The 25,642-nt window shown below is 35.3% G+C and overlaps 1 protein-coding gene across 1 annotated transcript in view; it reads right to left on the bottom strand.

Moving 5' to 3' along the window:
• Window positions 1-25,642, bottom strand: part of ZBTB41 (zinc finger and BTB domain containing 41) — a 47,554-nt gene that overhangs the window by 15,683 nt on the left and 6,229 nt on the right. Inside the window, exons 3-9 of the mRNA XM_004375328.2 lie at window positions 19,049-19,256; window positions 17,943-18,012; window positions 15,851-15,998; window positions 10,794-10,923; window positions 5,806-5,901; window positions 4,053-4,159; window positions 2,478-2,583 (exon numbers count right to left, since the gene is read on the bottom strand). Of these exons, the coding sequence (XP_004375385.1) occupies window positions 2,478-2,583; window positions 4,053-4,159; window positions 5,806-5,901; window positions 10,794-10,923; window positions 15,851-15,998; window positions 17,943-18,012; window positions 19,049-19,256 (865 nt within the window). The remainder of the gene's footprint in view (window positions 1-2,477; window positions 2,584-4,052; window positions 4,160-5,805; window positions 5,902-10,793; window positions 10,924-15,850; window positions 15,999-17,942; window positions 18,013-19,048; window positions 19,257-25,642) is intronic.

The following is a 25,642-nucleotide window of genomic DNA, read 5'->3' as shown; positions in this document are numbered from 1 at the left end:
ATAAATGGCCAGTTTTTCCTGGATGAAGCAGTAAAAATTACTCATTTTATTATATGTCTACTTTTCAGACCTCTGTCTTTAATATTTTCTGTGATGAAATTAGAAATACACATGAAGCGCTTCTTACTGCATACTAAAGTATGACGGCTGTCTCAAGGGAAAGCACCTGTGAAACTTTCAGTTGTGAGCTGAAGCAGCCACTTTCTTCACGGAATACCATTCATACTTGAAAGTATGACTGAAAAACAAACTATGGTTACACAGACTTGAGTATTTGGCAGACACTTTCTTGAAAATTAAATGAAGTGTCATTTCAAGGAAAACAACTGATAACATTTGTTTTCAATGATAAAATCTGAGCTTTCAAGTGAAAATATGAATCTTGGAAAACTTCTATCTGTCCCTGTGATCTTGAGAGCTTCCAAATACTCCTTTCTGAAAGACTAGAGACAATATTTAACAAATGTGATCTGCTGACAAGGGATTGTGAAGTGAGTTAACATCTGGAAAATCTAGCTAACTCAAGGAACCTGTATTTTCAAAATGACGAACACTAATATACATGATATTATAAAATTAAGCATGGGTAAAAGATCCACTCAAAGTACAAGACACACCAATGGACTGAATGTAACAGAGTATGAAAACTTTATCAAGCTGGTTTCAGAAGTCACATTACAACTAACCTTTAAGGAACTACCACTTGTTTAGCTTTGTTGTACAATTAAACAAGAATATCCACAATTATCTGAAAATTCTGAGATATATTGAAGTTAATGACTAATATCAAATCTTGGTGTTCTTTGAGGATTTCATTTTTCTTAAGTTGCTGTGGCTCTTTGGGAATACACTGAATACATTGCCCATATATTCAATAACAATACTCCTCGTTTTTCCAAGTACATACCCATGTGAGGCTAGATTTTCTTCATTATTTCAACCAAAATTACATATTACAACAGACAATCCAGCTGTCTTCTATTAAGCCATTAGAGAGATTTGCAAAAATGTAAAACAACGGCACTCTTCTAAATTTTTTTGTTTTGTAGCTATTTTTTTTTAAAAATTGCTACTTATGTTAGCATATGATAGGTGTTATTTTTAAATGAATTAGTAAATAATGATTTGGAATTTTCCTGTTTTAATTTCTAACATGGTAAACACAGATAGATATAGTCTATATAAACAAAAGCTCCTGAGATACTCAATACCTTTGAAGGGAATAAAGGGACCCTGAGGAAAAAAAGTTTGAGACTCGTGAGCAACTAAGTCTGCAGTTCTAAGATCATTTTCTGTCCATTCATACATACACTGAAGTTCTTATTCTTCTTTCCGTACAATGTCATATAAATCTTTATACCCCGGCACTTAGCAAAATTCCTAGCACCTAATGAATACGTGAATTCAATGAATAAAATGAATACATTGATTCAATGAGCAAACCAATGAACAAAATCAATGTAATAATAAATAAATATACAAAAAAATGAAGAGAAATCAACACCCACAGAGTTTCCAAGGACTGGCTTTCAAGGATTTGAACTGCCGACCTTTTGATTAGCAGCTGAGCTCTTAACCACTGTGCCACCAGGGCCCCTATGTATCTATCTATATCTATATATCTTTATATCTATATGTGTGTGTGTGTGTGCGCGCGCGCGCATGTATATATATGTATACGTATGTACAGAGCCCTGGTGGCGCAGTAGTTAAGAGCTCAGCTGCCAACCAAAAGGTCTGCAGTTCGAATCCACCAGCCACTCCTTGGAAACCCTATAGGGCGGTTCTACTCTGTCCTATAGGGTCACTACGAGTCAGAATCGACTCAACGGCAACAGGTTATATATTTGTATATGTATACATATAAATAGTTGAATTATGTATGCTCAGGCCATTAAACTTAGTTCTTTGGAACCTTAGACCATGTCTATTTACTTATTATTTGCCCCAAAATACCTGGGCCAAGAAGATGAATTCTTTGAACATTTACACTCAGCAACAAACTTCAGTTAAATTTAGATATCTAGACTGTATTAAAAAACTGGTGTCTGAGACAGCACATACCTCCTTTAAATAAAATATTACTTTAAATGTTTACTGTGATTAGAAGCAGATTTAAATTTTGCCTACAAACATTTCCTAATGCTGTCTTATTAAGTGTAATATACAGGCAATATACTCAGCTCTCAAACAGCCACAGCAACATTAAGATAAACGAAATCCCCAAAGACCACCAAGATTTTCTATTAGTCATTAAATTCAATATGTACCATCTCCTTACCTCTGAATCACTGAAAACAAGTAGGGGGAAAAATGCCTTGCTCAATTCCTTAGTTTTACAGAGAAGTTACAGAAGCTAGAGAAAGGGAGCTGGTCAACCTGTCCACAATTAAATAAAATGAACCATGAGAAAAGTTACAACTTTCCTCTTACAGACTTATCCGTAGTAATTCTGAAAAACTTTGCTTTTCACTTACTTTTGCCACACTTTCTCTCCAAGGTGTACACTTTTATAATGAACAGTGAGATGATCCCTACGACCAAAACATTTTCCACATTCTTCACACTGATGAGCCTTTTCACCTGAAAATAAAGACCCAAATATTTTGAGTATAATATGTATTTCAGTTTGGGGTTTTTTTTTTCTTCCAAGAACAAATTACCAAACAGTAAGATCACATAGTGAGAAATACATCAGTAAAGTCAAGTCACCCTTAATTCTGGACTATTTGCTTTATACTTCTCACTTACGTATCTTTCTTCAAAAAATCTACGCTTACTTTCATGATGTGAATCCTTTCCTCAGTTGGAGAGGAAATCAGTAGCCTTTTGTTGTAGACTTCGAATCTTACCTTTCAATGTAACAGAGCAAGATAAATGAAAATTCTTCCAAATAGGATTTTTTTTTTTTTTTAAAGAATATATATAGCTAGATATCAAACATCTCAAATGAACATTAAATCAAGACGAGGCTATTTTACTGCTTATAAAAAGGACCTGAACATTTTCAGATCTTTGTGTGTTACTTTTAAAAGATTCTGCATCTGTGGGGATTTCTTCCATTTGCAATGAGCCAAAATACAGATACAAAGGAATATTGTAGATGAGTCTAATTTCTTATTCTGGTCCTTAAGTTCAGTTACAAAGTCTTGGCCTTTAAAAATCAGTGTCTAAACTTAATACCAGTGTGCAAATAAACCATGTGACCCCTAGAACTTGGAATTTACAATTCTCCTCCTAAGACTGAAAATACATAATTCCAGTAAAAAAAAGTCCTTCGATCTTTTAGCTTCTTTTAAAAGTGGTGATAACAACTGTAAACTGCTTCATAAGGATCACTGAAAATAATTACTTTATGTTGCATACTTTATATTTAAATTGTGTTGATAATAATAATAATAATCACCTGTTCTACTGTGCTCATACAGATGGCTCTTTCCCATTACTGTGCTCACATAGTTGGCTCTCTCAGTACTTCCTGAACATCAATCTGAGAGGAAAATATGAAAGAAATCCCCAGAATATAAAAATTATGAATACAGTATAAAGATCTGAAACTGATCAGGGTCATTAAGGTACTCTTTTCCAAAAACAGGGTTTCAAATTTCACTAAAATATAAACATCCAATTATAATCATTTCCCTTTAAACATCAAACTTTTGCCAACTTCTTCTCAAATCCAATCCAAATGAGAAATATTACCTTGGCTTCTCCCTTTAAGGCAGTGCCAAGAGCAATTATTGTAAATAATCCCATGTAATACACAAAATGTAAATTTTGAGAACTTGATTAAAATCAAACTTTAAAAATATACTTTATGGTCAGAAAGGAGTGGCCAACTGACTAAAATTACAGTGATCAAAAGCATGTCATAGAATTAAGCCCCTTTCAGATGTTTTTTAAAATTGTTTTTAGAACCAGCATTATAGAGGGGTGGCCAACATAAACCAAATTATTAGAATTATAGCCAACTTAAACATGATGTAATATTACATTGTTTTCAGGTGCTTTTTTAAAGGATTTTGGAAGAATAATCACAAAAAACAACTTACCTGAATGTATTTTTTTGTGCTTTGTAAGGTGGTCATGACGAATAAATGTCTTCCCACATTCATCACACTCGTATCTTTTATCATCATGATGTACTCGTAAGTGAAGTCTATGGGGAAAAAAAAATTGAACAGCACTAAAACTGGTAACACAGAAACAAAAAGCTTGATAAACTGTAAATAATAAAAACAAGGATGTTTACTCAATACCCTCACAGATTAACTGTTCCATTTGTATGACTTTCAGAATCTTCCTTTTTCACCACCTGACACCACGGATCCTATTTATCTCTTTCAAAAAAGCATTTCAACATTTGCACATGCTCTCACCACTTCCAGATGATATTCATTCCTAACTTAGTAGATCCTAAATCTACTTCACTCAACCTACCAAATGTCTAGGGTTGTTATCTATTTGACGAGCCAACTCTGAAGATATTAAAGGTAGAAGTGAATCATGAAGGAGTAAGAATCAGACACATGGGGTAAAGGTACAAGTGGCTAAGCACATAACAATGACAGCAAACAAAACAGCAAGTAATTATAGATTAATCTTATTCTGGACAACTGATGCCACTTATAAACCAACAATTGAGAACTTACTGTATTTTATAAGTATTAGATTTTACAGAACTTACATTTTACTATTTAGTGTGGCTCATTTTATAGTCACCCAAAGGCAAACTATAAAACGTTTAGATTACCAAAATTAATTTCAACTTAATTTATCACCACAAACCTGTATCTATATAAATCTTAGAGAAATGAATAGCTTTCTCATTCAAACTGCCAGATGTTTATTCTGCCACAACCACAATCAGTAAACTGACTAGACTGCACCTAAAGAGGAAATATTCTGTTCATACTTAATAAAAGGTAAATATTATTTAAAAGTTTAAATATTAAAGCCTTGAAATTAACATTTTTAAGAGTATTAATAAAAAAATTTAAATTGGACACAGAGCTCGTTGTTGTTGTTAGTTGCCATCAAATCTGTTCCAACTCATGGTGACCCCGTGTGTTACACCGTGGAACTGCTTCATAGGGTTTTCATGGTTATAATAATAATGGAAGCAGATCGCCAGACCTATCTTCCATGGTGCCACTTGGGTGGGTTCGAACCACAACCTTTAGGTTAGCAGCAGAATTTGCACTACCTAGGGACCTCAATAAAGGTAAGTATTAAATAAAAGTGTAAATATTAAAGCCTTAATATTAGAATTCTTGAGTATTAATTAAACAATTTAAATTGTACACACATCTCATAAAAAGTGGTAACTTATCATTTATTCATAAGGGAAAAAAAAAAACCTCTCATAAACTGCAAATGTGGTCAGGGATTCAGCCATAAAAATAATTGAATAAGTTATAACTATTGCATACAAGACTTTCTAAAATTGAGAATCCCAGAGTTTTCCATTTTGCTATACTTTCATATCAAGGTATTATTTGATAATAAAGAGTGACATAATACACTAAGTTAAAAACACCAGTGTTTTAATGAATTTTGATTGATTCAAAGAGAAGTAATGAAAAAAAAATTTATAAAAAAAGAAGTAATGAAAAACATTTAAATGACAGCTTAAACAGTAAAGTGAACTTGGTGACGAGAAAATATTTAACAGTATTTTATGCCGCAGAATGAAAACAGTATGTGCTAAGAAATGTTTCAATTCAACATATTTAACTAAAGGAATGATAAGAAAATAGAATAAAAATGGAGAGGTAATTTAGGAGAAAAAATGGCTTGACTTACCTATATGAGCTCCCATGACGAAAACTTTGCCCACAAATGCTGCAAAGATGAGGCTTTTCTCCACTATGAATTCTCAAATGTTCTTTCAACGTAGTTCTGTTAAAACATACATACATATATATATATATATTTTTTTTTGTTAAAGATTTTTTTTAATGCCTATGTATATATTAAGGAGCCCTGGTGGTACAGTGGTTAAGCACTTGGCTGCTAAACAAAAGGTCACAGTTCGAACTCACCAGCCACTCCGCAGGAGAAAGATGTGGCAGTCTGCTTTAGTAAAGATTACAGCCTTGGGAACCCTATGGGGCAGTTCTACTCTGTCCTATAGGGTCACTATGAGTCGGAAGTGTCCCCACTGCAGCAGGTATACAGTGAAACCTGTGAAAGCCAGAGGTCAACAGGACTGCCTTCTTTTTCTGGGTCTCACAAGTTTCCCACCTTTGACAGGATGCAGACTTACCACTTTTCTATCGCTCGTTCTAGAGGAAAATATTTGCATTTTCCTTCTCTGATAGGTTTCCAGGTTTTGCTGTATATATTAAACACAGATTTTTAGAAAGTTTCCTAGAATGGCACTGAAGCTAACAGATATGGCAATTCTCCCCTCTTTCTCTCACACTAGTTTTGCCCTTTATTAGACTATTCTCCTAGCATCAACCATGTTTGTTATGTCTCTGTCCTGAAAAAAACAAATAAAAATATTGAACTATGGCCACCTCTGCCATTGGTCTGCTCAGAGTTTTAACTATACAGTTTAAGCAAACTTTCAAGAAGTACAAATAAAAGATGCTCAACCATCACCGCTGAATTAAGTAAAACTGATGTGAATTTTGATGGAGAGGGTTTAACGATATTTACGGAATCTAGTTCACCAGTACTATTTCTTCCAAATCTGTATTTGATGCTTGTTGAAAGAATGTTCTAATGCAAAGAAATCTTTATAGGTATGTCTAACTTCTAGATGCCAATGTAAAAACGGAAATTCAAATGAAAGATACAATTATTACTATTCTTAACTCCCCCAGTTTCACTGGCCCTTGATTTGGGCTACTGTGTAACCATTACTGTTCCAAGTATATCACTAACAATTCCTGAAGTTCTAATAGTCAGAGTTTTCCTACATATTTAGACTGCTGAGTAAAGATTGACAAATTATTTGGAAGAAAGAAAATGAACAGCAAATGAGTGACCTTTCGGTCACCACTACTACTTGATTTTTACGTCAATCACATTCCTAGTGAGCTTAAAGTCTGAATGTGAAATGAGGGTAGAGTTTTGTCAATAGATGGTGCTCTTCTACAAGGTCCACAAATGCTTGCCAAGTGACAATCTGCAGGTGTACCCAGCTTTGTGGGATATAGCTCTCAAAATATTCCTAGATCCCTATGTATTAAGTTGCTTTTGTGTGCCATCAAGGCAATTCCAACTCGTAAGACCCTATACGACAGAGGAGAACTTTCTCATAGGGTTTCCTAGGCTGTAATCTTCACCACACCTATTCAATCTGTATGCTGAGCAAATAATCTGAGAAGCTGGACTATATGAAAAAGAACAGGGCAACAGGATTGAAGGAAGTCTCATTAACAACCTGCGTTATGCAGATGACACAATCTTGCTTGCTGAAAATGAAGAGAATTTGAAGTACCTACTGATGAAGATCAAAGACCACAGCCTTCAGTATGGATTACACCTCAACATAAAGAAAATAAAAATCCTCACAACTGAACCAATAAGCAACATCATGATAAACGGAGAAAAGACTGAAGTTGTCAAGGATTTCATTATACTTGGATCCGCAATCAACACTCATGGAAGCAGCAGTCAAGAAATCAAATGACACATTGCATTGGGCAAATCTGCTGCAAAAGGCCTCTTTAAAGTGTTGAAAAGCAAAGATATCACACCTTGAAGACTAAGGTATGCCTAACCCAAGCCATGGTGTTTTCAATCACCTCATATGCATGTGAAAGCTGGACAATGAATAAGGAAGACCATGGAAGAATTGACGCCTTTAAATTGCGTTGTTGGCGAAGAATATTGAATATACCATGGACTGCCAAAAGAATGAACAAATCTGTCCTGAAAAAAGTACGACCAGAATGCTCCTTACAAGCAAGGATGGTGAAACTACATCTCACATAATCTGGACATGTTATCAGGAGGGACCAGTTCCTGGAGAATGACATCGTGCTTGGTAAAGCAGAGGGTCAGTGAAAAAGAGGAAGACCCTCAATGAGATGGACTGACACAGTGGCTGCAACAATGGGTTTAAACATAACAACAATTCTGAGGATGGCACAGGACCAGGCAGTGTTTTGTTCTGTTGTACATAGGGTCGCTATGAGTTGGAATCTACTCCGCGGCATCTTCACGGAAACAGATCCCCAAGACTTATTAGTAGCAAAAAGAGGGAGAATTTCAGTAGTTGTTCTTTTTTTTTTTTTTGGTTTGTATGCTTTTTGTTTTCACAAAAAAGATCTCTAAGGGGGAAAAATGAATTTGTAATGCATATAATAAACTTTATAATTTATCAATCTGTAAGTACAGGTTTTTATATAAATATAACATAATGGGTTACCTATTCTACCATCGTATCCATGTCTAATTTAAGAAGTGACATTTCTAATTTTCATTAAACTATGGAACTTTTATATACTCGAGAGAGTATAAAATGTGTATGTACTGTTTATAGTATCAAAACAAGTACTTACATATAGGTTAAGTTAGCAAACATTACTACGCCTTACAATGCCTCTGCATGCTCCTACCTGATCTCATCCTTCCCAGCTCCCCTCTCAGAAATAACCATTCATGTTAATCATTCCCTTGCTTTTTGTTTGTTTTACTACCTATGTCTGTATCACAAAACAATGTATTGTACGCTTCTGCAAAACTCAGCAGCAAGCATAAACATAATAATCTTGCCACTATTTGATAACGTACCCAGAAAATAATGTAAACAGCATCTCTGGACCAGAGTCTGGCTGCAGCTTCCCTAACAGGTAACAAGAGTTCTTTCTGGCACATTCAGTGGGTCGTGAATAAACACTGGGAAACATAGGGTTCACCACAGTTGGAGCATCTGGCAGAAGGAGAATGGACCAGGTACTGGAAATACGGTCAAAGTGAGAGGGCTGTTCTATATATTTTGCTGTTCGGTTTACCATGGCCAACCTCTAACTCTCATGGATAAGTCAAAAAAGAATATTTCTATGAAATGAAATGCATGACATCAGTTAAATCAAGAAGGAGGGCATAAAGACAAGAGTAGGGACCTCATAAACACACAGAAGTTCTACAAAGAGGCAGAGCACAAATTAGAATCTGAGCCAAATTCTAGCATGTTGTCACCTGTTAAATGAGAAAGCATGCCAGCGAAGACCTTAGTAATGACAACCCTCAACACATCTTGGGTCACTATTACTACTAGTATGGACTGACTGCCCATTACATATATTACACATCTAACTTTTTAGGATCTTCATTCACCATCCTGAAAACTCCCTCTGTCTCTCTCCTGTGTAGAACTCCTACTTCCCGTAACCCTCGTCTTCCTCTTTATTGGTTTACTCTTTCATTTTGGTGGAGTACATCCTTCAGTAGCTTCATGAGAAAGAAAACATGAAAAATTGTGAGAACTTGAAAATGTCCTTATTCTAGCTTCAAACTGAATTGTTAGTTTGAAAGAGAACAGAATTCTAGGTTGGAGATCATTTTCTTTCAGAATTTTGAAAGTATCAGAGCATTGTCTTATTTCTAGTGTTGCTATTAAGAGAGATATCCAAGTAATCCTAATTCTTGATTCAGTGTATGTGATCTTCTTCCTGCCCTAGAAGCTTAGAGAAACTTCTCTTTGTCCCCAGTGTTCTGAAATTATCAGTGATGTCCTTGGTGTAGGTTTATTTTTATCTAATGTCCTAAGCATATGATGGGTCATTCCTATGTGTCCTTCAACTCTGGGACATTTTCTTGAATTATTTCAATGATGACTTCGTCCCTCTCCATTTTCTCTGTTTTTTCTTTTTGGAACTCCTAATTTTATAGATATTGGACCTCCTGTCTGGTCATCTAATGTTCTAATCTTTACTTCATATTTCTGTATCTTTTTGCTCTACTTTTTGGGAGATTTCCTCACTTTGTCCTCCAACTACTCATTGTGGTCATTACATCAGCCATCGTACTTATAATTTCTGAGGGCTCTGGTTTGTTATCTGAGTGATCCCTTTATATAGTATCCTTTCTTGTTTAATGGATTCTGTATCTTCAGCTAAGGATATTAATGGTTATTTCTTTTTTTGAAGTTTCCTTCTTCCTGTATAATCTGTTTCGTCAAGTTCTTTTCATTTTGTTTGTGTTAGAAGCTATCTCTTATTTTAAAGGTTTTCCTCCTATGCTTTGTAATCCTTAACTATCTGAACAGATGATAAACTATCTGTTCAGGCTAAAAAATAGATGCGAAGGTTGAAGAGTAGTGTCGGTGTGTTTTGATGACTCTGTATCACTGTAGGTGATCTGGGTGGGCCATCTGTTACAGAACAAATTTGTCCTTAGGTTGCTCAGATTTTCAGGCAATCATCTTCTATCTACGATCTGGATGACAAAGTCTAAAAGCTAAGAGGTCAGTGAGAATAAGAGCTGGGACTCCCTGTTTTCAGCGTTCAGAATGCATTTAATCATATAACTTGACATATTTCAGTCTAGAAATCCTATTTTTACCTGTCCAGAAGAAAAATACTCCAGGTGTCTGCCCCATGGCGTGGGAAGTAGGTACACAGCAGCAAGGGCCTATGTAAGTGGCAGAAGGGAATCTAACGATCTAATTTCTAAAACAGTTTTATCGTAATGCTCCTTGTTCTTCCTCTCCTTTACCCCCAGTTCCAGAGGCATACGATGCTGCCAGTTCCTAAGTCTTCTGTGAATTCTATGATTAATTATTTCTAAATAACAGTACCAGAATTTGTCTGGGTGTGTACGTAATGTCTCACCTTTCTCGTACTGATTTTCCACAGATAAAGCAAGTCCATTTTCTCTTTCCACCATGGGTACATTCAATATGGCGCTTCAAATTTCCAGTGTCATTAAACTGACGACCACATATATCACATGGAAAAGGACCTAAAAAGGAAAGAGAAGTGTGCATTTAAGTTTAAAGTGCAGATACTAAGTTAAATTTTTAATAGGCATGGTATAAATTCATGCCTATCACTATTACTGCATATATCACAGTACATTAAAATTATTTATTTATAGCTTTCTCTTCCCTCCTAGATTGTTTACTCTTACAAGGCAGGTTACGATCATCTCTATATCCCTAGAACTGAACATAGGGTCTGGCATATAACAGGCATACAATAAATGTTTAATAAACTAATGAGTTAACAAATTTAAATGACCAATTACCAGTCTGAAATCCAACAGGAACAGTATAGAATATGCTACATACCAAACTTCCAGGAAAAGGAGGAAATAAACTTTGGAAGAACAACAGAGAACTTGAGAGTTTATGGTTCAGAAATATACTGCTGATTCTAATAACCGCAAGTTTTTAGTAATCTTGAGTAGATGAAAAATACTGTTGCAGACTTCTGTTTAGTGTTACAGAATTCAACCCAGACTTCTCAGAGTACTACTGATACTAACTGGACTTCAAATTACACTGATTTTACTGAATAAGCAAATGGTAAGAACAAGAGTTCCACTGGAAGGCACACTAAAGGGAAGACACAGGATGTGTGAAAAAGAAGCAGAGCAGATACAGTTCACAGAAGCTGTATATCTGGAAGAAAATGTCTCAGAATTTGGAGGGGTAACTTAAGAAGGAATTCTAATGAAAAATTAATTGTAATAGCCAGTGGAAAGAAAATGACACCTGGACACTGGAATTCAGAAACATATCTATAATCAAAATCAAAATTGTTCAGTAGCCACAGTAGTTATGGGATAGTTTCAACATGTTTTTGCACATTAGAAATGAGAGATGACCACAATATTATCTTTAACATGTTCTCATTTAAAATCTCTAATATTTCATCTTCCATGGGATCTGTGTCATTTATTAATTCAACAAGTATTTATTGATTTTTAATTCATACCTAACACTGTGTTAAGTACTATGAAAAATCTCTCCACCTCCCACCTCCCAAAAAGGCTCCAAGAAATTGGGGAAAGAAGAGTCAGCATCTACATAGTTAAAATAAACAGATGAAGGAAATAAAAATGCTAAGATTAGCATATTTCCAGAAGTGTGTACTAGGAGAAGAGTAAAATATCTACCACTAAAACTTTTTGTAATGTAATAACTGTATGTATGGAGCCCTGGTGGTGCAGTGGTTAAGAGCTATGGCTGCTAACCATAAAGGTCGGCAGTTCAAACCCACCAGCCACTTCTTGAAAACCCTGTATAGCTGAAGGCTCCAGCTGGGCGAAAAAAGAAATGGAGCATGCTCTCTCATGTTCAGTTACTTATCAGGGTTTTTTTTTTTTTTTAAAAATAACAACTACATTTTCCCCCTATCCTGACATCCAGTTTTGCATACAGTTAAGTCTCTGAATTTTGATTATGAAGCTGATTTGGAACTAAAGCAGATCTTCATGGCAACTGTCTAGACAGAATAAAAGATCTGACTTTTTACAGCCAAACTCTACAACTTTTATACTAATAAATACAGATATATTAAAATTCTTCTCCCCTAATTGTATAGACTGCATTACTTACATGTCTCTCTCCTGGATTTAGAGAATATATAATCCTAATGTAAGTAGTATGAATGTGGCTTTGAATAATCTAAACCAGTTCTCAAAGTGTGGTGATGGATCTGCATCACTGGAAGTTTTTAGAAATGCAAACTCTTGGGCCACACACTCCAGACTTAATGAATTTCACTCTGGTGGTGGGGCTCAGCAACCTGTATTTTAATAAGCCCTCCAGCTGATTGTGACATACACAAAATTTTGAGAACCACTTATCCAAAATACACAGTGATTCAAAGGAACAGAAGTATAGACAGAGATGCAAAGGAGGCTAAGCATATATGTGTATAATACCCAGAGATGCAGTGGTGGTTCAGTGACAGAATTCTCACCTTCCATGTGGGAGACCCGGGTTCGATTCCCCACCAATGCACCTCATGCACAGCCACCACCTGTCTGTCAGTAGTAGACTGTGTTGCTATGATGCAGAACAGGTTTCAGCAGAAGTTCCAGACTAAGACAGACTAGGAAGAAGGGCCTGGTATCAACTTCTGAAAATCAGCCAGTGAAAACTCTACGGATCACAACAGTCCAACCCACAACCAATAATAGGGATGGGACAGAACTGGGCAGTATTTTGTTCAGTTGTGCATAGGGCTGCTAGGAGTCAGGGGCTGACTCCACAGCAGCTAATGACAGCAACGACATATAATACTCAAAGCAGTATTCTACTTGGTTCTTTTTTTTTCTTAATTATCAACAAAAAGGAAAAGTTACCCTTCTATTTTGTAAGCCATATTTCTCATAGGTCTTGAAAGTATTAAAAATTATAATGCCAGAAATAAAATAACACGTAACATGTTATTATATAAAACTTCTAATACTAGAAATAATATATTCAAAGAGAAAGAAAACTATGTCTGGCACAATGCTTGGTACTTGGGTATCATTACCTCATTTAATCCTCACAACAATATCTATGAGACGGATATTAACCCTGTCTCACAAATGAGGAAACTGGAGCTCTGGGACGTTGGTCTAGCTCACACAGTTAAGTGGCTTAGTCAGACTTGGAACACAAGTCTCACTGTAAAGACTTCTACATCATGCATCCTATTAAACTTTTTTCTTGTGAATACAACCTAGCTAATGTTGACTCTGATTAAAAATTATGCAATTACCTAATTATCTGTAAAATACTTGTGTGGGCATTATAATGTAATGTTATTTACTGGACCATAATTTATTTTGGCAAGAACAGTATTCCCAGATCCTAACACAGACTCATCATATAGTTTGTGGTTACTCAATAAATGCTAAACTGAATGTTGAAGGTACCTCCCTTGGGGATTTTCCTTAGTGAACTTTAGTTAGCTAACCCTTACTGCCTAGCATTTCTGAAATACTTCTTGTTACTGATCCACTAAAGCATGATAGAAAAATAAGAAATCTTTTAAATTAGCCTAAATAAAACAATGACAACCAGAAAATCTTTTAGATTGACCACCTTTTCAGGAATACTCTCTTCAATAACTCTAACAACTGATCAGCTTAGCATCTAGTTATGCACTTTCATTGGAGGGAATGTAATTATTGTACAAAACAAGTCACTTCAACTTGTAAGTTCTAATTCTTAACTTCGTTTTTCTTGAAACTGAACCTACTCCTTAGACTATCCACCCACTGAAAATATCTTAGAATGTTTATTTATTTACTAAGTGATGTATTAAATAAAAGTTGAAATAAGTCGAAGAAAGACGTGGAAACAAGAATGTTAACCAAAAAAAAAAAAAAAAACCCTATATTTTGCTATGATGCTTCTAAAAGGTGGGACAAGAAGAATGCATACAGGTTTAAATTCAAAAAGGAAGAAACTCATCAATTCCCCAAAGAAAGCTGTTTTTCCTGGAACTAAAGTCTAAAAAAAAAAATTCTCATATGCAATATGCAATTGTGAACATGTCTCTGACCAGTTTTGGTAACTACTAAACTGTTTTCATAAAAGGGCTTCTTGGAAATGCTGAGATGGAATACTATGAAAGAACAATTTATTAAAGGCAATACAGAGAGGGCTACACTAAGATAATCTTGCAGCAAATATCACTCTTACATACTACTATTCCTTATTACATAAAAGAGGCCTGAAAGTATTTGAAGACAGCTGCTTTATCTCCTTTTCCCAGATGAAATATTTCAAGGTCCTTCAGAGTTTTTCACATGACATGATTTTAGGACCCTATGTCACTGTAATTACCCACCGCTAGAGTATATATTTATCAATATTCATCTTAAATGTGGTATCCAGAAATGAACACAATATTCCAGATCAATTCAGGATTAGACCTCCCTAGTTCTGAACAATACACTTTTATTAATACAGTTTAAAGCCACACTGTTTTCTGTCAGTCATATTACATGCTATTAATCCCACCTGTAAAATGAAGACTGGATTCTATACATTTTTACAGTTTTGCAAGCTATAATGACTAAAAGTCAGATATTCCTATCAGTTTTGTGGTTATTCTAAATTAAATTTTAACTTAGTTTGCTTTGACCAATTGTAAAGCATATAGATTTCTTTTTTGTTTTTTATTTTCTGCTTTAATGTTAACTACCTCTGACAGTTTTATGTCATCTACAAAATCCATAAGCATGAAGTATATATTTTTATCCAAGTTGTCAATAAAAACACTGAATGGGAGAAGGAAGAGACGTGTACCTGAGAATAATAATTCATTATTAGGATTAATGGTCATATATTTACCTAACCAGGTCCCAGGGTGGCACAAACAGTTTGCGCTTGACTACTAACCAAAAGGATGGCAGTTCGAATCCACCCAGCAGCACCATGGAAGAAAGGCCTGGTGCTCTACTTCTGTAAGATTATAGTCACTGAAAACCCTATGGAGTGCAGTTCAACTCTGACACATACAGGGTCACCATGAGTCGGAACTGACTCAATGGCAATGGGTTTACTACCATCCAGCCCACAAGTTTCCACCTTGTCCATAGCATTAGGGAGAAAACTCATCAAATATCATACTGAATTCCAAATATATTAAGTAGATTGCACTTCCTGAAAAGTAAAATAAGTTTTTTCCAAAACAAAAATGTCTCACCCCAAGCACTCACAAACATATCCACCAATCAACTATAAATAAACATATTTACCCACCTCCGGGAATGGCAGCAAATCCAGTACTCCCGCCAATTTACATGACTTCCCGCTCCTAAGCCAATACCCAAAGTTCACCAAGAGTGGTTGAACAGTAACAAGGTCCTCTAGCACTTTGTGATAATCAACAATATCAACAGTTGCTATGACTACTTTCAGAAAAAATAACTTGCTTACCCAGATGGAACTTTTCCTGATGCTTTAATCGTGCAAACCGTGACTTGAAATGTTCTTCACAATAGGTACACTTAAAAGGTTTATCTTGAGAATGCAGAATCATATGTTCTTCTAAGTGTGGTCTTCGAGTAAAAGATTTCTTGCAAATCTAAATGAAAATGCACATAAAATGTAAGAGAACTTAAATTAAAAATTAAAATACGAAGCTCATGATAAGGAAAAAAAAACACAGAAATTCAGTGTCAAAGAAAAATATCTCCCAACAGAAAATTTACCAAAAGTATAATCAATACAATAAGATTATATTTGTACTAACAAGATAAACTGCTAGTAATGACACAAGTATTATTTTCTAATTGTGCAGAAAATGCCCTGGAGGAAATATAGTTAGGAATTATTTTAAATTAGTACCAAAAGTAACTGAATTTCAACTCCTTAAGTCTCTAATAGAGCTACATAGTAATCTTACTTAATTCTAGTGAGGATTTCTAAATCCATGAAATATGTATTTTACATGACTTAGATGTAACAAACAAATGGTTTATTATTGTTACCATACATTTGCTTAGGAATATGAGTAAGAAACCACAGAAAAAATTTTTTAAAATGTTATCTCTTTAAGTGGTCAGAAGGAAGAGGCATACTTTTTAAATAAATCTGGCAGACATCAGATTAAAAAAAAGCAGGGTACCACTATAATAATAATAATAAAGCATGTACTATATACCAGGCACAATGCTAAGTAATTCATTGATTAATTCTCACAATAATCCTATGAGGTAGATATAATTCTTATAATTATCATTTTACAACCTAGGATAATAAAGCTGAGTAAGGTTAAATAATCCAAGAGGAAGAAACCATATTATGCCCATTCAAATAATAATTAACTTCCAATTCCTATAAGTTGAAATCAGAGAAATGGTAAGAATTTTGCTGCATATAAAAACTACTGCCTGTGATTAAGGAAGACAAACTGACAGCTGGTGACTTCTTTAAATAATATTTACTTAAATACTGAAAAAGTAATTTATGGGTGTGATGGAATTAAGATGTGCACAAATTCTTTGCTATTCCTCCTACTGAAAACCAAAACCACTGTTATTGAGTCAATTCCAACTCACAGTGACCCCACAGGGTTTCCAAGGCTGTTAATCTCTACAGAAGTAAACTGTCTCATTCTCTCTGACAGAGCCGCTGGTGGTCTCCAACCACTGATCTTTTGGCTAGCCACCGATCGCTTTAACCACGGTGCTACCAGGGCTTCTTTCCTATCAAAAAGTAGAATCTAATTTCCCTCCCCTTAAATCTGCACTGGCTGTAGTGACTTGTCCGACCAATAGAACGTGGTGGTGGAAGTGATGTCTGGGACATCTGAGATTAGCCCATAAAAAACCTTGCAGTTTCTACCCAGGCTTCTTGGAATACACATTCACTCTTGGAATCTAGCTGCCAGGCTAGAAAGAAGCCCAAGTAGCCCCATGAAGAGACCAAAGTGGTGAAGAATCAAAGCTCTGAGCTCACAGTCCTTGCTGAGCTCTTAGCCATCAGCCAACACCACGCTGCTGGCCATGAGTGGCCACTTTAGAAGTGTACGCTCCAGATCAGACCATCGACTAGTTGAATACCTCTGAGTGACTTCACTTGATACCATGTGGAACAGTAAAATTACCTAGCAAAGTCCAGTCTCAAATTTGGATCCTAACCAACAAAATGGTGGAATATTATAAAATAGTTGTTCAAGGCCATCAAGTTTTGAGGTAGTTTTTATGTAGCAACCAGAAATACAGGGAAAAATTCTAACATTTGATACTCTCTGTAATAGTATTGTCACAGCTTATATACACAACTGTAAATACATGGTATAATGATTACAATAAAAATAAAAACTAGGATTTCCATTCTCAGGTCCATCATCTAAAAACTAACCCAATACAAGGCTTAATTCACAACAACAACAACAACCAAAACTAGGATAATTTTGTATAAAAAAAATTTGTATTATTTTAAAACCTAATTACCTTACTTTCCCAAAAGGCAGCATTACATTTATTTTGGTTTTCTAATACAAAGAAAAATGTAAAGCTCTTACATCACATTTCCAACTTTCACTCTTAGTCTTCTTAATAGAAATAAATTCTTGTGCATTTTCAAGATGAAATCTATCAGAGAAAAAGAAAAAGATTATTAGGAAAAGATTAGTTAAGTCAATATTCCATATGAATCTGTTCACAAGTAATTACAAGCAGCACGCACTGATTCTTTTCTTAAAAGAAATACGTACATGAGTTCTTTAAGAATATAGCTATCACTATCATTTTAATAAATTATATATATACCTAACTTTATGCAGAAATAGTCAAAGGAAAATCTAATCATATTTTAAACACATTCAGGGACTGAGCTATTTACAGATAATGTGCTATACACTGAAGACAAAGTTAAGCATGAAAAATCAGTTTCCTAGAGTTCTAAAATCATGTTTTTCTGAAAGCATACTTGTCAAACCCCAAGTGTTATAGACTGAATTGTGTCCCCCCAAAATATATGTTGTAAATCCTAACCTCTATGCCCATGGTTATAATCCCATTTGGGAATGGGTTGTCTTTGTTATGTTAATAAGACAGGATTAATAAGGGTATGTCTTAAATCAAACTTCTTTTGAGATATACGAGAGATTAGACAAGTAAGCAAGAGAAGCAGAGACTGGGGAAAAGAGACGCCAAGCCACATGAAGACTGCCCAGGAGCAGAAGCTCAAAAGAGACAAGGGCCTCCCTCCGGAGTTGAAAGAGAGAGAAAGCCTTCCCCTAGAGCCAGCACCCTGAATTTGAACTTTTAGCCTCCTAAACTGTTAGAAATAAATTTTCTGTTTGTTAAAGCCACCCACTTGTCATATTTCTATTATAGCAGCACTAGATAACCAAGACAACAAGATAGAAAACAGGCTAACCAAAATGCTCTACCTTCAACTTCTGTATTATGGACTACAGTTGTTTTCACATCAAAAAACTTCATCTCAAAAGCATGAATGAAAAATATGAACCAACCAACATTTGCTGTTCTTAATTTGTAACCTCTGCAAAATGTTAAGTAATAAAAAAACTGGAGACAAGCCCTCCATAGATGTTTTTAGTTTACTACATATTTAAATTAGAAGGCACAATAAAATGTATTATGGAAGCAAGATAATACTTGCCTCTTAACATGCTTGGCTAAAGTCTTCTTGCTTGCATGAAGTTTATTACAATAAGGGCATTTGTGCTCCTTCTTATGAAATTCTGTTTCATTATTGTGCTTCTTTCTGTGAACAGTTAGGTTAGACTTTGTCGAATAGCGCTGGTGACAAATATCACACTCAAAGGGCTTCTCACCTGTGTGAACACGGGTGTGGCTCTCATATTTCCCTATAAAAGGAGAGAAATTAGAATTAAATTCAGTACATTTACTACAAAGTGATTGAAATTTGACAATAAAACAAAATCTCTTAATAGCATATTTGAGACACACAAGACTAGAAAAAAGTTTACTTAAATTTCTACCTCTGATAAACCTTAAAAACTTACTGCCTTGAGCTTACTGCTCAAAGTACAGTCGTCCCTCAGTATCCTGGGGGATTGGTTCCAGGAACCCCGCCAATACCAAAATCCACAGATGCTCAAGTCCCTTATGAGCCGGAATCAACTCAACAGCAATGGGTTTAGGTTTAGTGTTTACAAATAGTCTACACACATTCTCCTGTATACTTTAATTCATCTCTAGATTACTTATAATACCAAATATAATACAAATGCTATGTAAATAGTCGTTAATGCTCACACTTAACACTTTCTCAGTTTTTGCAAGCACTTTATCAGGAAACAGAGACCATTTCTTTCAGAAAGAATTTCAGTTTCTTTCTGCTTTAATGTGTGAATGTTTGATTCATTCTTACCGACCTCACAGCCCACTTTGGCAAGTGAAATGTTACTTTTCAAAAGATCTAAGATTTTTACTTTTTTATGGAGAGAGAGCACTTTCACTCCCTCTTAACCTTTGAGCGATTGCTCTGACCACTTAATTGCTTTTTAGTAGCGATTTTTTAACAGAAACAAAGGGTGCACACCACCCAAGTAGTGAACAAACCAGACGCGAGGCGAACAATGCTCAAACAAGGAGTGCTAGGGAGACTGAGGATGTGTGAGACTGCGGGAGGCTACAGCAGGGATGCCTACGTAGCACTTCATTCTTGTGGATTCAGCGTAGGGCTCGGTGTTCCGCAAATTCAAGTTTTGCTTTTTGGTTCTTTTTTATTCTGAATAATGATCCGCAATTGGTTGAATCCATGAATACAGAGAACCTGGGGATATGGAAGGACTACTGTATACATATCTTTTTCCTCAAAACATTAGGTCATTAAAAAAAAAATTATTCATGCTTACATATTTTAGAAAATATGAATTTTGGGAAATTTGCTGAAAATTGTGTTAGTAAATTTCTTGGATTTAAATAAAACTTTAAAATGTATTTTTTTAATTGAAAATTAATCTTTAGCAAAAGATCTATTCATCATTTAAGACTTTGTTATTTTCATATTTTACTTTCACTCTGATTATACCATGGACTGCCAAAAGAACAAACAAATCTGTCTTGGAAGAAGTACAACCAGAATGCTCCTTAGAAGCAAAGATGGCAGGACTATGTGTCACATACTTTGGACATGTTATCAGAAGGGATCAGTCCCTGGAGAAGGATATCACACTTGGTAAAGTAGAGGGTCATCAAAAAAGAAGATGACCCTCAATGAGATGGACTGACACAGTGGCTGCAACAATGGGCTCAAGCATAACAATGATTGTGAGGATGGCACAGGACCGGGCAGTGTCTCGTTCTGTTGTACGTAAGGTCGCTATTAGTAGGAACCAACTGGATGGCACCTAATAACAACATGTATATCCATAAGTTGAAAAGAATATTCAGATTTGACAGGCTTATTAAAAATATGATAAAAAAGATAAATATGCTTATATACCTTGTATGATATTTTCATCTCACTTCCTGAAGAAAGTAGTCTAGAAATGACACTATGAATGTAGAATATTGAACAAAACCTATGTTATAAAACACTTCTCTATAACCTATTCATATAAAATCTCTCTAGGTTGTAAGACATTAGGAAAATAAGTAAATCACATCTGTTTATGTGTTAATCCTAAACTGTTAAAGCATAAGCCAGCATAAGTAAAAGGAAGGAAAGGAAAACATGAACAGGTATGATGGACAGATATCCAGAGCTATACTTGAGGTGAAATTTGCATTATAATTTCAGTACACGTCTGAATTCTGTAAAATGTTACAGGTATTTCCAGTAGAAAGAATCAAGAAATTTTAACACAGCATTCTAAAGAAAAAAGTTGCAATTAAAAAGCTGAAATAGAATGATACGTTTTGGATTTTTATTTATATTCCTACTTAGAATAAGAGTCTTTTACATTCTTATTTAGAACGTAAATCTTCACATTCCAGAGGTAGAACAGTACCATGGGAAGGGCACAAACCCTAGCTCCAGGAACCTGGATATGAATCCTGGACCTTTAAATAACAGGCCATATGACCCTGGACCCTAACCTGTGCCTCGAACCTTCCTCCTCTGAAAAATTAGGATAATAATGGTATTTATACAGGATTGTTTTATGAAATAGTAAATTACTACACAAAGCACTTACAATGTCTGGCACATTATAAGCTATCAATTAATATTAGCCATTATTATTACTGTGTAATCTAAGTTGTGAATGTACATAACTAGTAGCTTAAAGTAGAAATTTCAATGAAGGATACTTTCAAGCAAACACCATTAAAAGAAGAAAAAAACCTCATCGATATGAAGAGCAATTTTTCAATTAAAAGGTCAGTTTTTCTTTGTCCTGCAAAATAAATTTAAAAATATTCTTCAGGCCAAAGCTAATGTGAAAGGATAATGTTTCAGCCATGTACTTTTAAAAAAAGATAAATGTTATGTTAAAAAAAAAAAAGTTCCCATTGAGTTGATTCTCATAGCAACCCTACAGGACAGAGCAGAACTGCCCCACAGGGCTTCCACGGAGTAGCTGGTGGATTCAAACTGCTGACCTTTTGGTTAGCAGCCGAGCTCTTAACCACTGCGCCACCAGGACTCCCTAAACCTATATATATATGATGGAAATTAAAAGAATTCAATATATCCCAAAGACACTGAGGGAAAAAAATAATCATAATTATTTTTCTACTTAATAAAATAAATTCACCAACTTATTAGGTATGTTGTTGTTGGATGCTGTCCAGTTGATTTCAACTCACAGTGTTCCCACATGACAGAGCAGAACTGCTTGTCTTAGTTTTCTAGTGCTGCTATAACAGAAATGCCGCAAATGGCTGATTTTAACAAAGAGAAATTTATTCTCTCACAGTTTAGGAGGCTACAAGTCTGAATTCGGGGCACCAGCTCCAGGGGAAGGTTTTCTCTGTGTCAGATCTGGGGAAAGGTCCTTGTCATCAATCTTCCCCTGGTCTAGGAGCTTCTTAGTTCAGGGACCCTGGGTCCAAAGAATGCAGTCCACTTCTGACTCTTCTTTCTTGGTGGTATGAGATCCCTCTCTGCTCGCTTTTCTCTCTTTTTATCTCTTGTAAGATAAAAGGTGATGCAGGCCACAAACGTGGGAAATTCCCCTTTCAGCGGACTAAGGCTGTGACCTCTGTAAGGGTGTTACATCCCATCTTGATCCTTTTTAACATAACCTAACCCTGCCTCATTAACCACAGGCAGAGAATAGGATTTACAACACACAAGACAATTACATCAGATCACAAAATAGAGGACAACCATACAATACTGGGAATTATGGCCTAGCAAAATTGACACATATCCTAGGGGGACAAAATTCAATCCATGAAACTGCCCTATTGGGTTTTCAAAGCTGTGACCTATCAGAAGCAGATCACCAGGTCTGTCTTCTGAGGCACCTCTGGGTGGCTTCAAACCTCCAACCTTTCAGTTAGCAGCCAAGCGCTTAACTCTCTCACCACCAGGGCTCCTTTTTATTAGATGTATGTATATATTATTGAATTTAATAAACAAGTAATGTGTATACTATGTAAAAGTTCCTTAAAAATGAATTACACTGCACTTACCACATAAAGAAAACTGAGGAAAGGAAATCAAGGTAATTTCCTTAAGGTAAGGAGAACAGTATCTCACAGATAGACAAGAAAAACAAATGTATGATGAAAAATTCATTAGGTATTCAAGCACAGATTACTAGATAATGGTCTACACGTTTTTCCATATGCATGTAGTCGAAAACTCAGTGTTCAGGCACCTGCTAAATCAGCTGTTACCTTAATTAAGCTAATGACTTAATCTCTCTGTATCTGAGTTTAGTAACACCTAATGGCATTTTTGTGAGAAGTAAATGGTTATATACAACAGTCAGAACAACCAGCACATAGTAAGCACTAACAAATATTAGCCATTATCATCATTATTAGGAGTCCCCGGATGGCGCTTAAATACCGAAACAGTTAAGCGCTTAAATACCTAATGAATTTTTCATCACACATTTGTTTTTCTTGTCTATCAACTACTAGCCGAAAGGTCAGCAGTTTTAACTCTGCACACATAGGGCTGCCATGAGTCAGAGTGGACTTGATGGCCACTAACATCATTATTACATGTATTACTAACCACAGTATGGAAATGTAAGTATACCTCAAATATAAATATAGGTACACTGATTTATGAATATCCATTACAACAGACCAAGCTGGGGTTTCAGCTCCCTGAGAATGCTAATTTCTCTTTTTCCCCTAGTCACTGCTAAAATTGCCTAGCATCTCAATTCCCTCTCTGCCACTGCTGGGGCATAGCCTCCACTTAACCCATGCACGTACATACCCACCACCACTTCCCCTGCTGTGTTCAAGGGATGAGATCTAACACTGAGACTTTTTAGGGGATAGGTGTTCTTGTGTGTCCCTAGATGAAATCTGGAACAAATTTTCAGAAACACCACAAATAATCAATAGGTTCTATAAAAAAAAGTTGAACGACATTATGGTTTAAGATTAGGGTTTTACAAACTAACGGTCATCAGTGTTCATGAAATCAATTCCTTCGGCTGTGATCAGGGTTGGAAAAAGAAAAGGAATAGAATAAAGTAGAAAATATCAGAACGCATTCACATAAATTTCATGAATTTTTGCTTCAATTTATGTATGCACACATATATGTAAATACGTATGTTGTATATTTCCGACTTTGAACTGTCTCAAAAAGGTTGAAAAATACTGATTTTGACTACTTTTTGTGGGTTATAACCAGAGCATACATTATGACCTAGAAAACCCTGAGGGGCAGTTCTACGCTGTTACATGGGGTTGCTATGAGTTGAAACTGAGCATCTAACAACTAAAACCAAACCAAACCTGTTGCTGTTGAGTAGATTCTGACTCACAGTGACCCTATATGACAGATCAGAACTGCCCCATAGGGTTTCCAAAGAGCAGCCTGTGGATTCGAACCGCCCACCTTTTAGTTAGCAGCCAACTTCTTAACCATTGTGCCACTACAGCTCTGCAACAACTACTATAACATAATTTCTCTAGGAAAATGTTTTCTGAGTTGATTTTATTCTTTCTCTATTATGGTAATCTGGCATGTTTTATATTGATTCCTTCCTCAGTATTTGTTATGCACCAATTAGATATGAGATGAGGCACCAAAGTCAGAACCCAAACATTATCAGTCTGTACTAGTACCCCATATTTTAATTTGGAAAAGATACAGGTCATTGTATGAACATCTTTGTATGGACTTTTAAAAGAAAAAAGTTTTGATTGTGAAAGTTTCCACATTTCATTTTTTTTAAACTTGCTTTTTAAATTACACAAGTAACACATACCAAAACCCATTAGCTACCGAGTCGATTTCGACTCACAGCGACCCTATAGGACAGAGCAGAACTGCCCCATAGGGTTTGCAAGGAATGGCTGGTGGATTTGAACTGCCGACCTTTTGGTTAGCAGCTGTAGCTCTTAACCACTGCACCACCAGCATTCCAAAAAGTAATACATACCCAAGGTAAAAAATATTTACACAAATGAAAAAAGTATACAGTCTAGTCTTTAAATAACTACCTATAGATGATGTTTAGAACAGGCTCATTCTTAACTAGGGATTGACTGTACATGTTTAGTATAGAGTTTCAAGATTAAAAGATAACCTATCAACCTTCAAATGTCTAAATTGTCTCATGTTTATTTCCAAGTGAACAGGAACAGGAACTTAATAAAAATCTTCAAGTTTGAGAAATTTTTTCACCAAATCTTTTATTTCCTATGAGAGTGTCTTTGCTGGAAAGATGTTAAATTAACAGTACTGTTTTCTCTTCAATTAAAGTCAAGAATTTCTTCTATGCTTACATGTAGTTGAATATTAAAACCATCAAAATCGCAGTTAAATTAAAAATTTAAACTATTTTGACTACTCAACTTCCATCTTCCTAAGACCAGTAGACTCAAAAAGATTTAACTACGAAAAAGAAAACGTTTGGAAATTTAAACCGAAATAGCCAAAATTAGAGAAAGCGAATGACTTTTAACAACCATTTAAAATAAACTCAGCAAAGTCAAAAAAGATCAATGAAAATACAGAAATTTGTCATTATAAGGACATTAGGAATCTCTAAAGTGAAGGAAGTTTTCTTTTTTAAGTTATTAATTCAAATTTTACACACATAGGTCTTGCAGGGCCTCTGTGGATTTAAATTTTTGAACA

Source organism: Trichechus manatus, unplaced genomic scaffold (assembly GCF_000243295.1).
Source record: "Trichechus manatus latirostris isolate Lorelei unplaced genomic scaffold, TriManLat1.0 scaffold00035, whole genome shotgun sequence".
Taxonomy (NCBI): domain Eukaryota; kingdom Metazoa; phylum Chordata; class Mammalia; order Sirenia; family Trichechidae; genus Trichechus; species Trichechus manatus.
The sequence above is the reverse complement of the archived record's forward strand: the minus strand, read 5'-3'. Positions and strand labels throughout refer to the sequence as shown.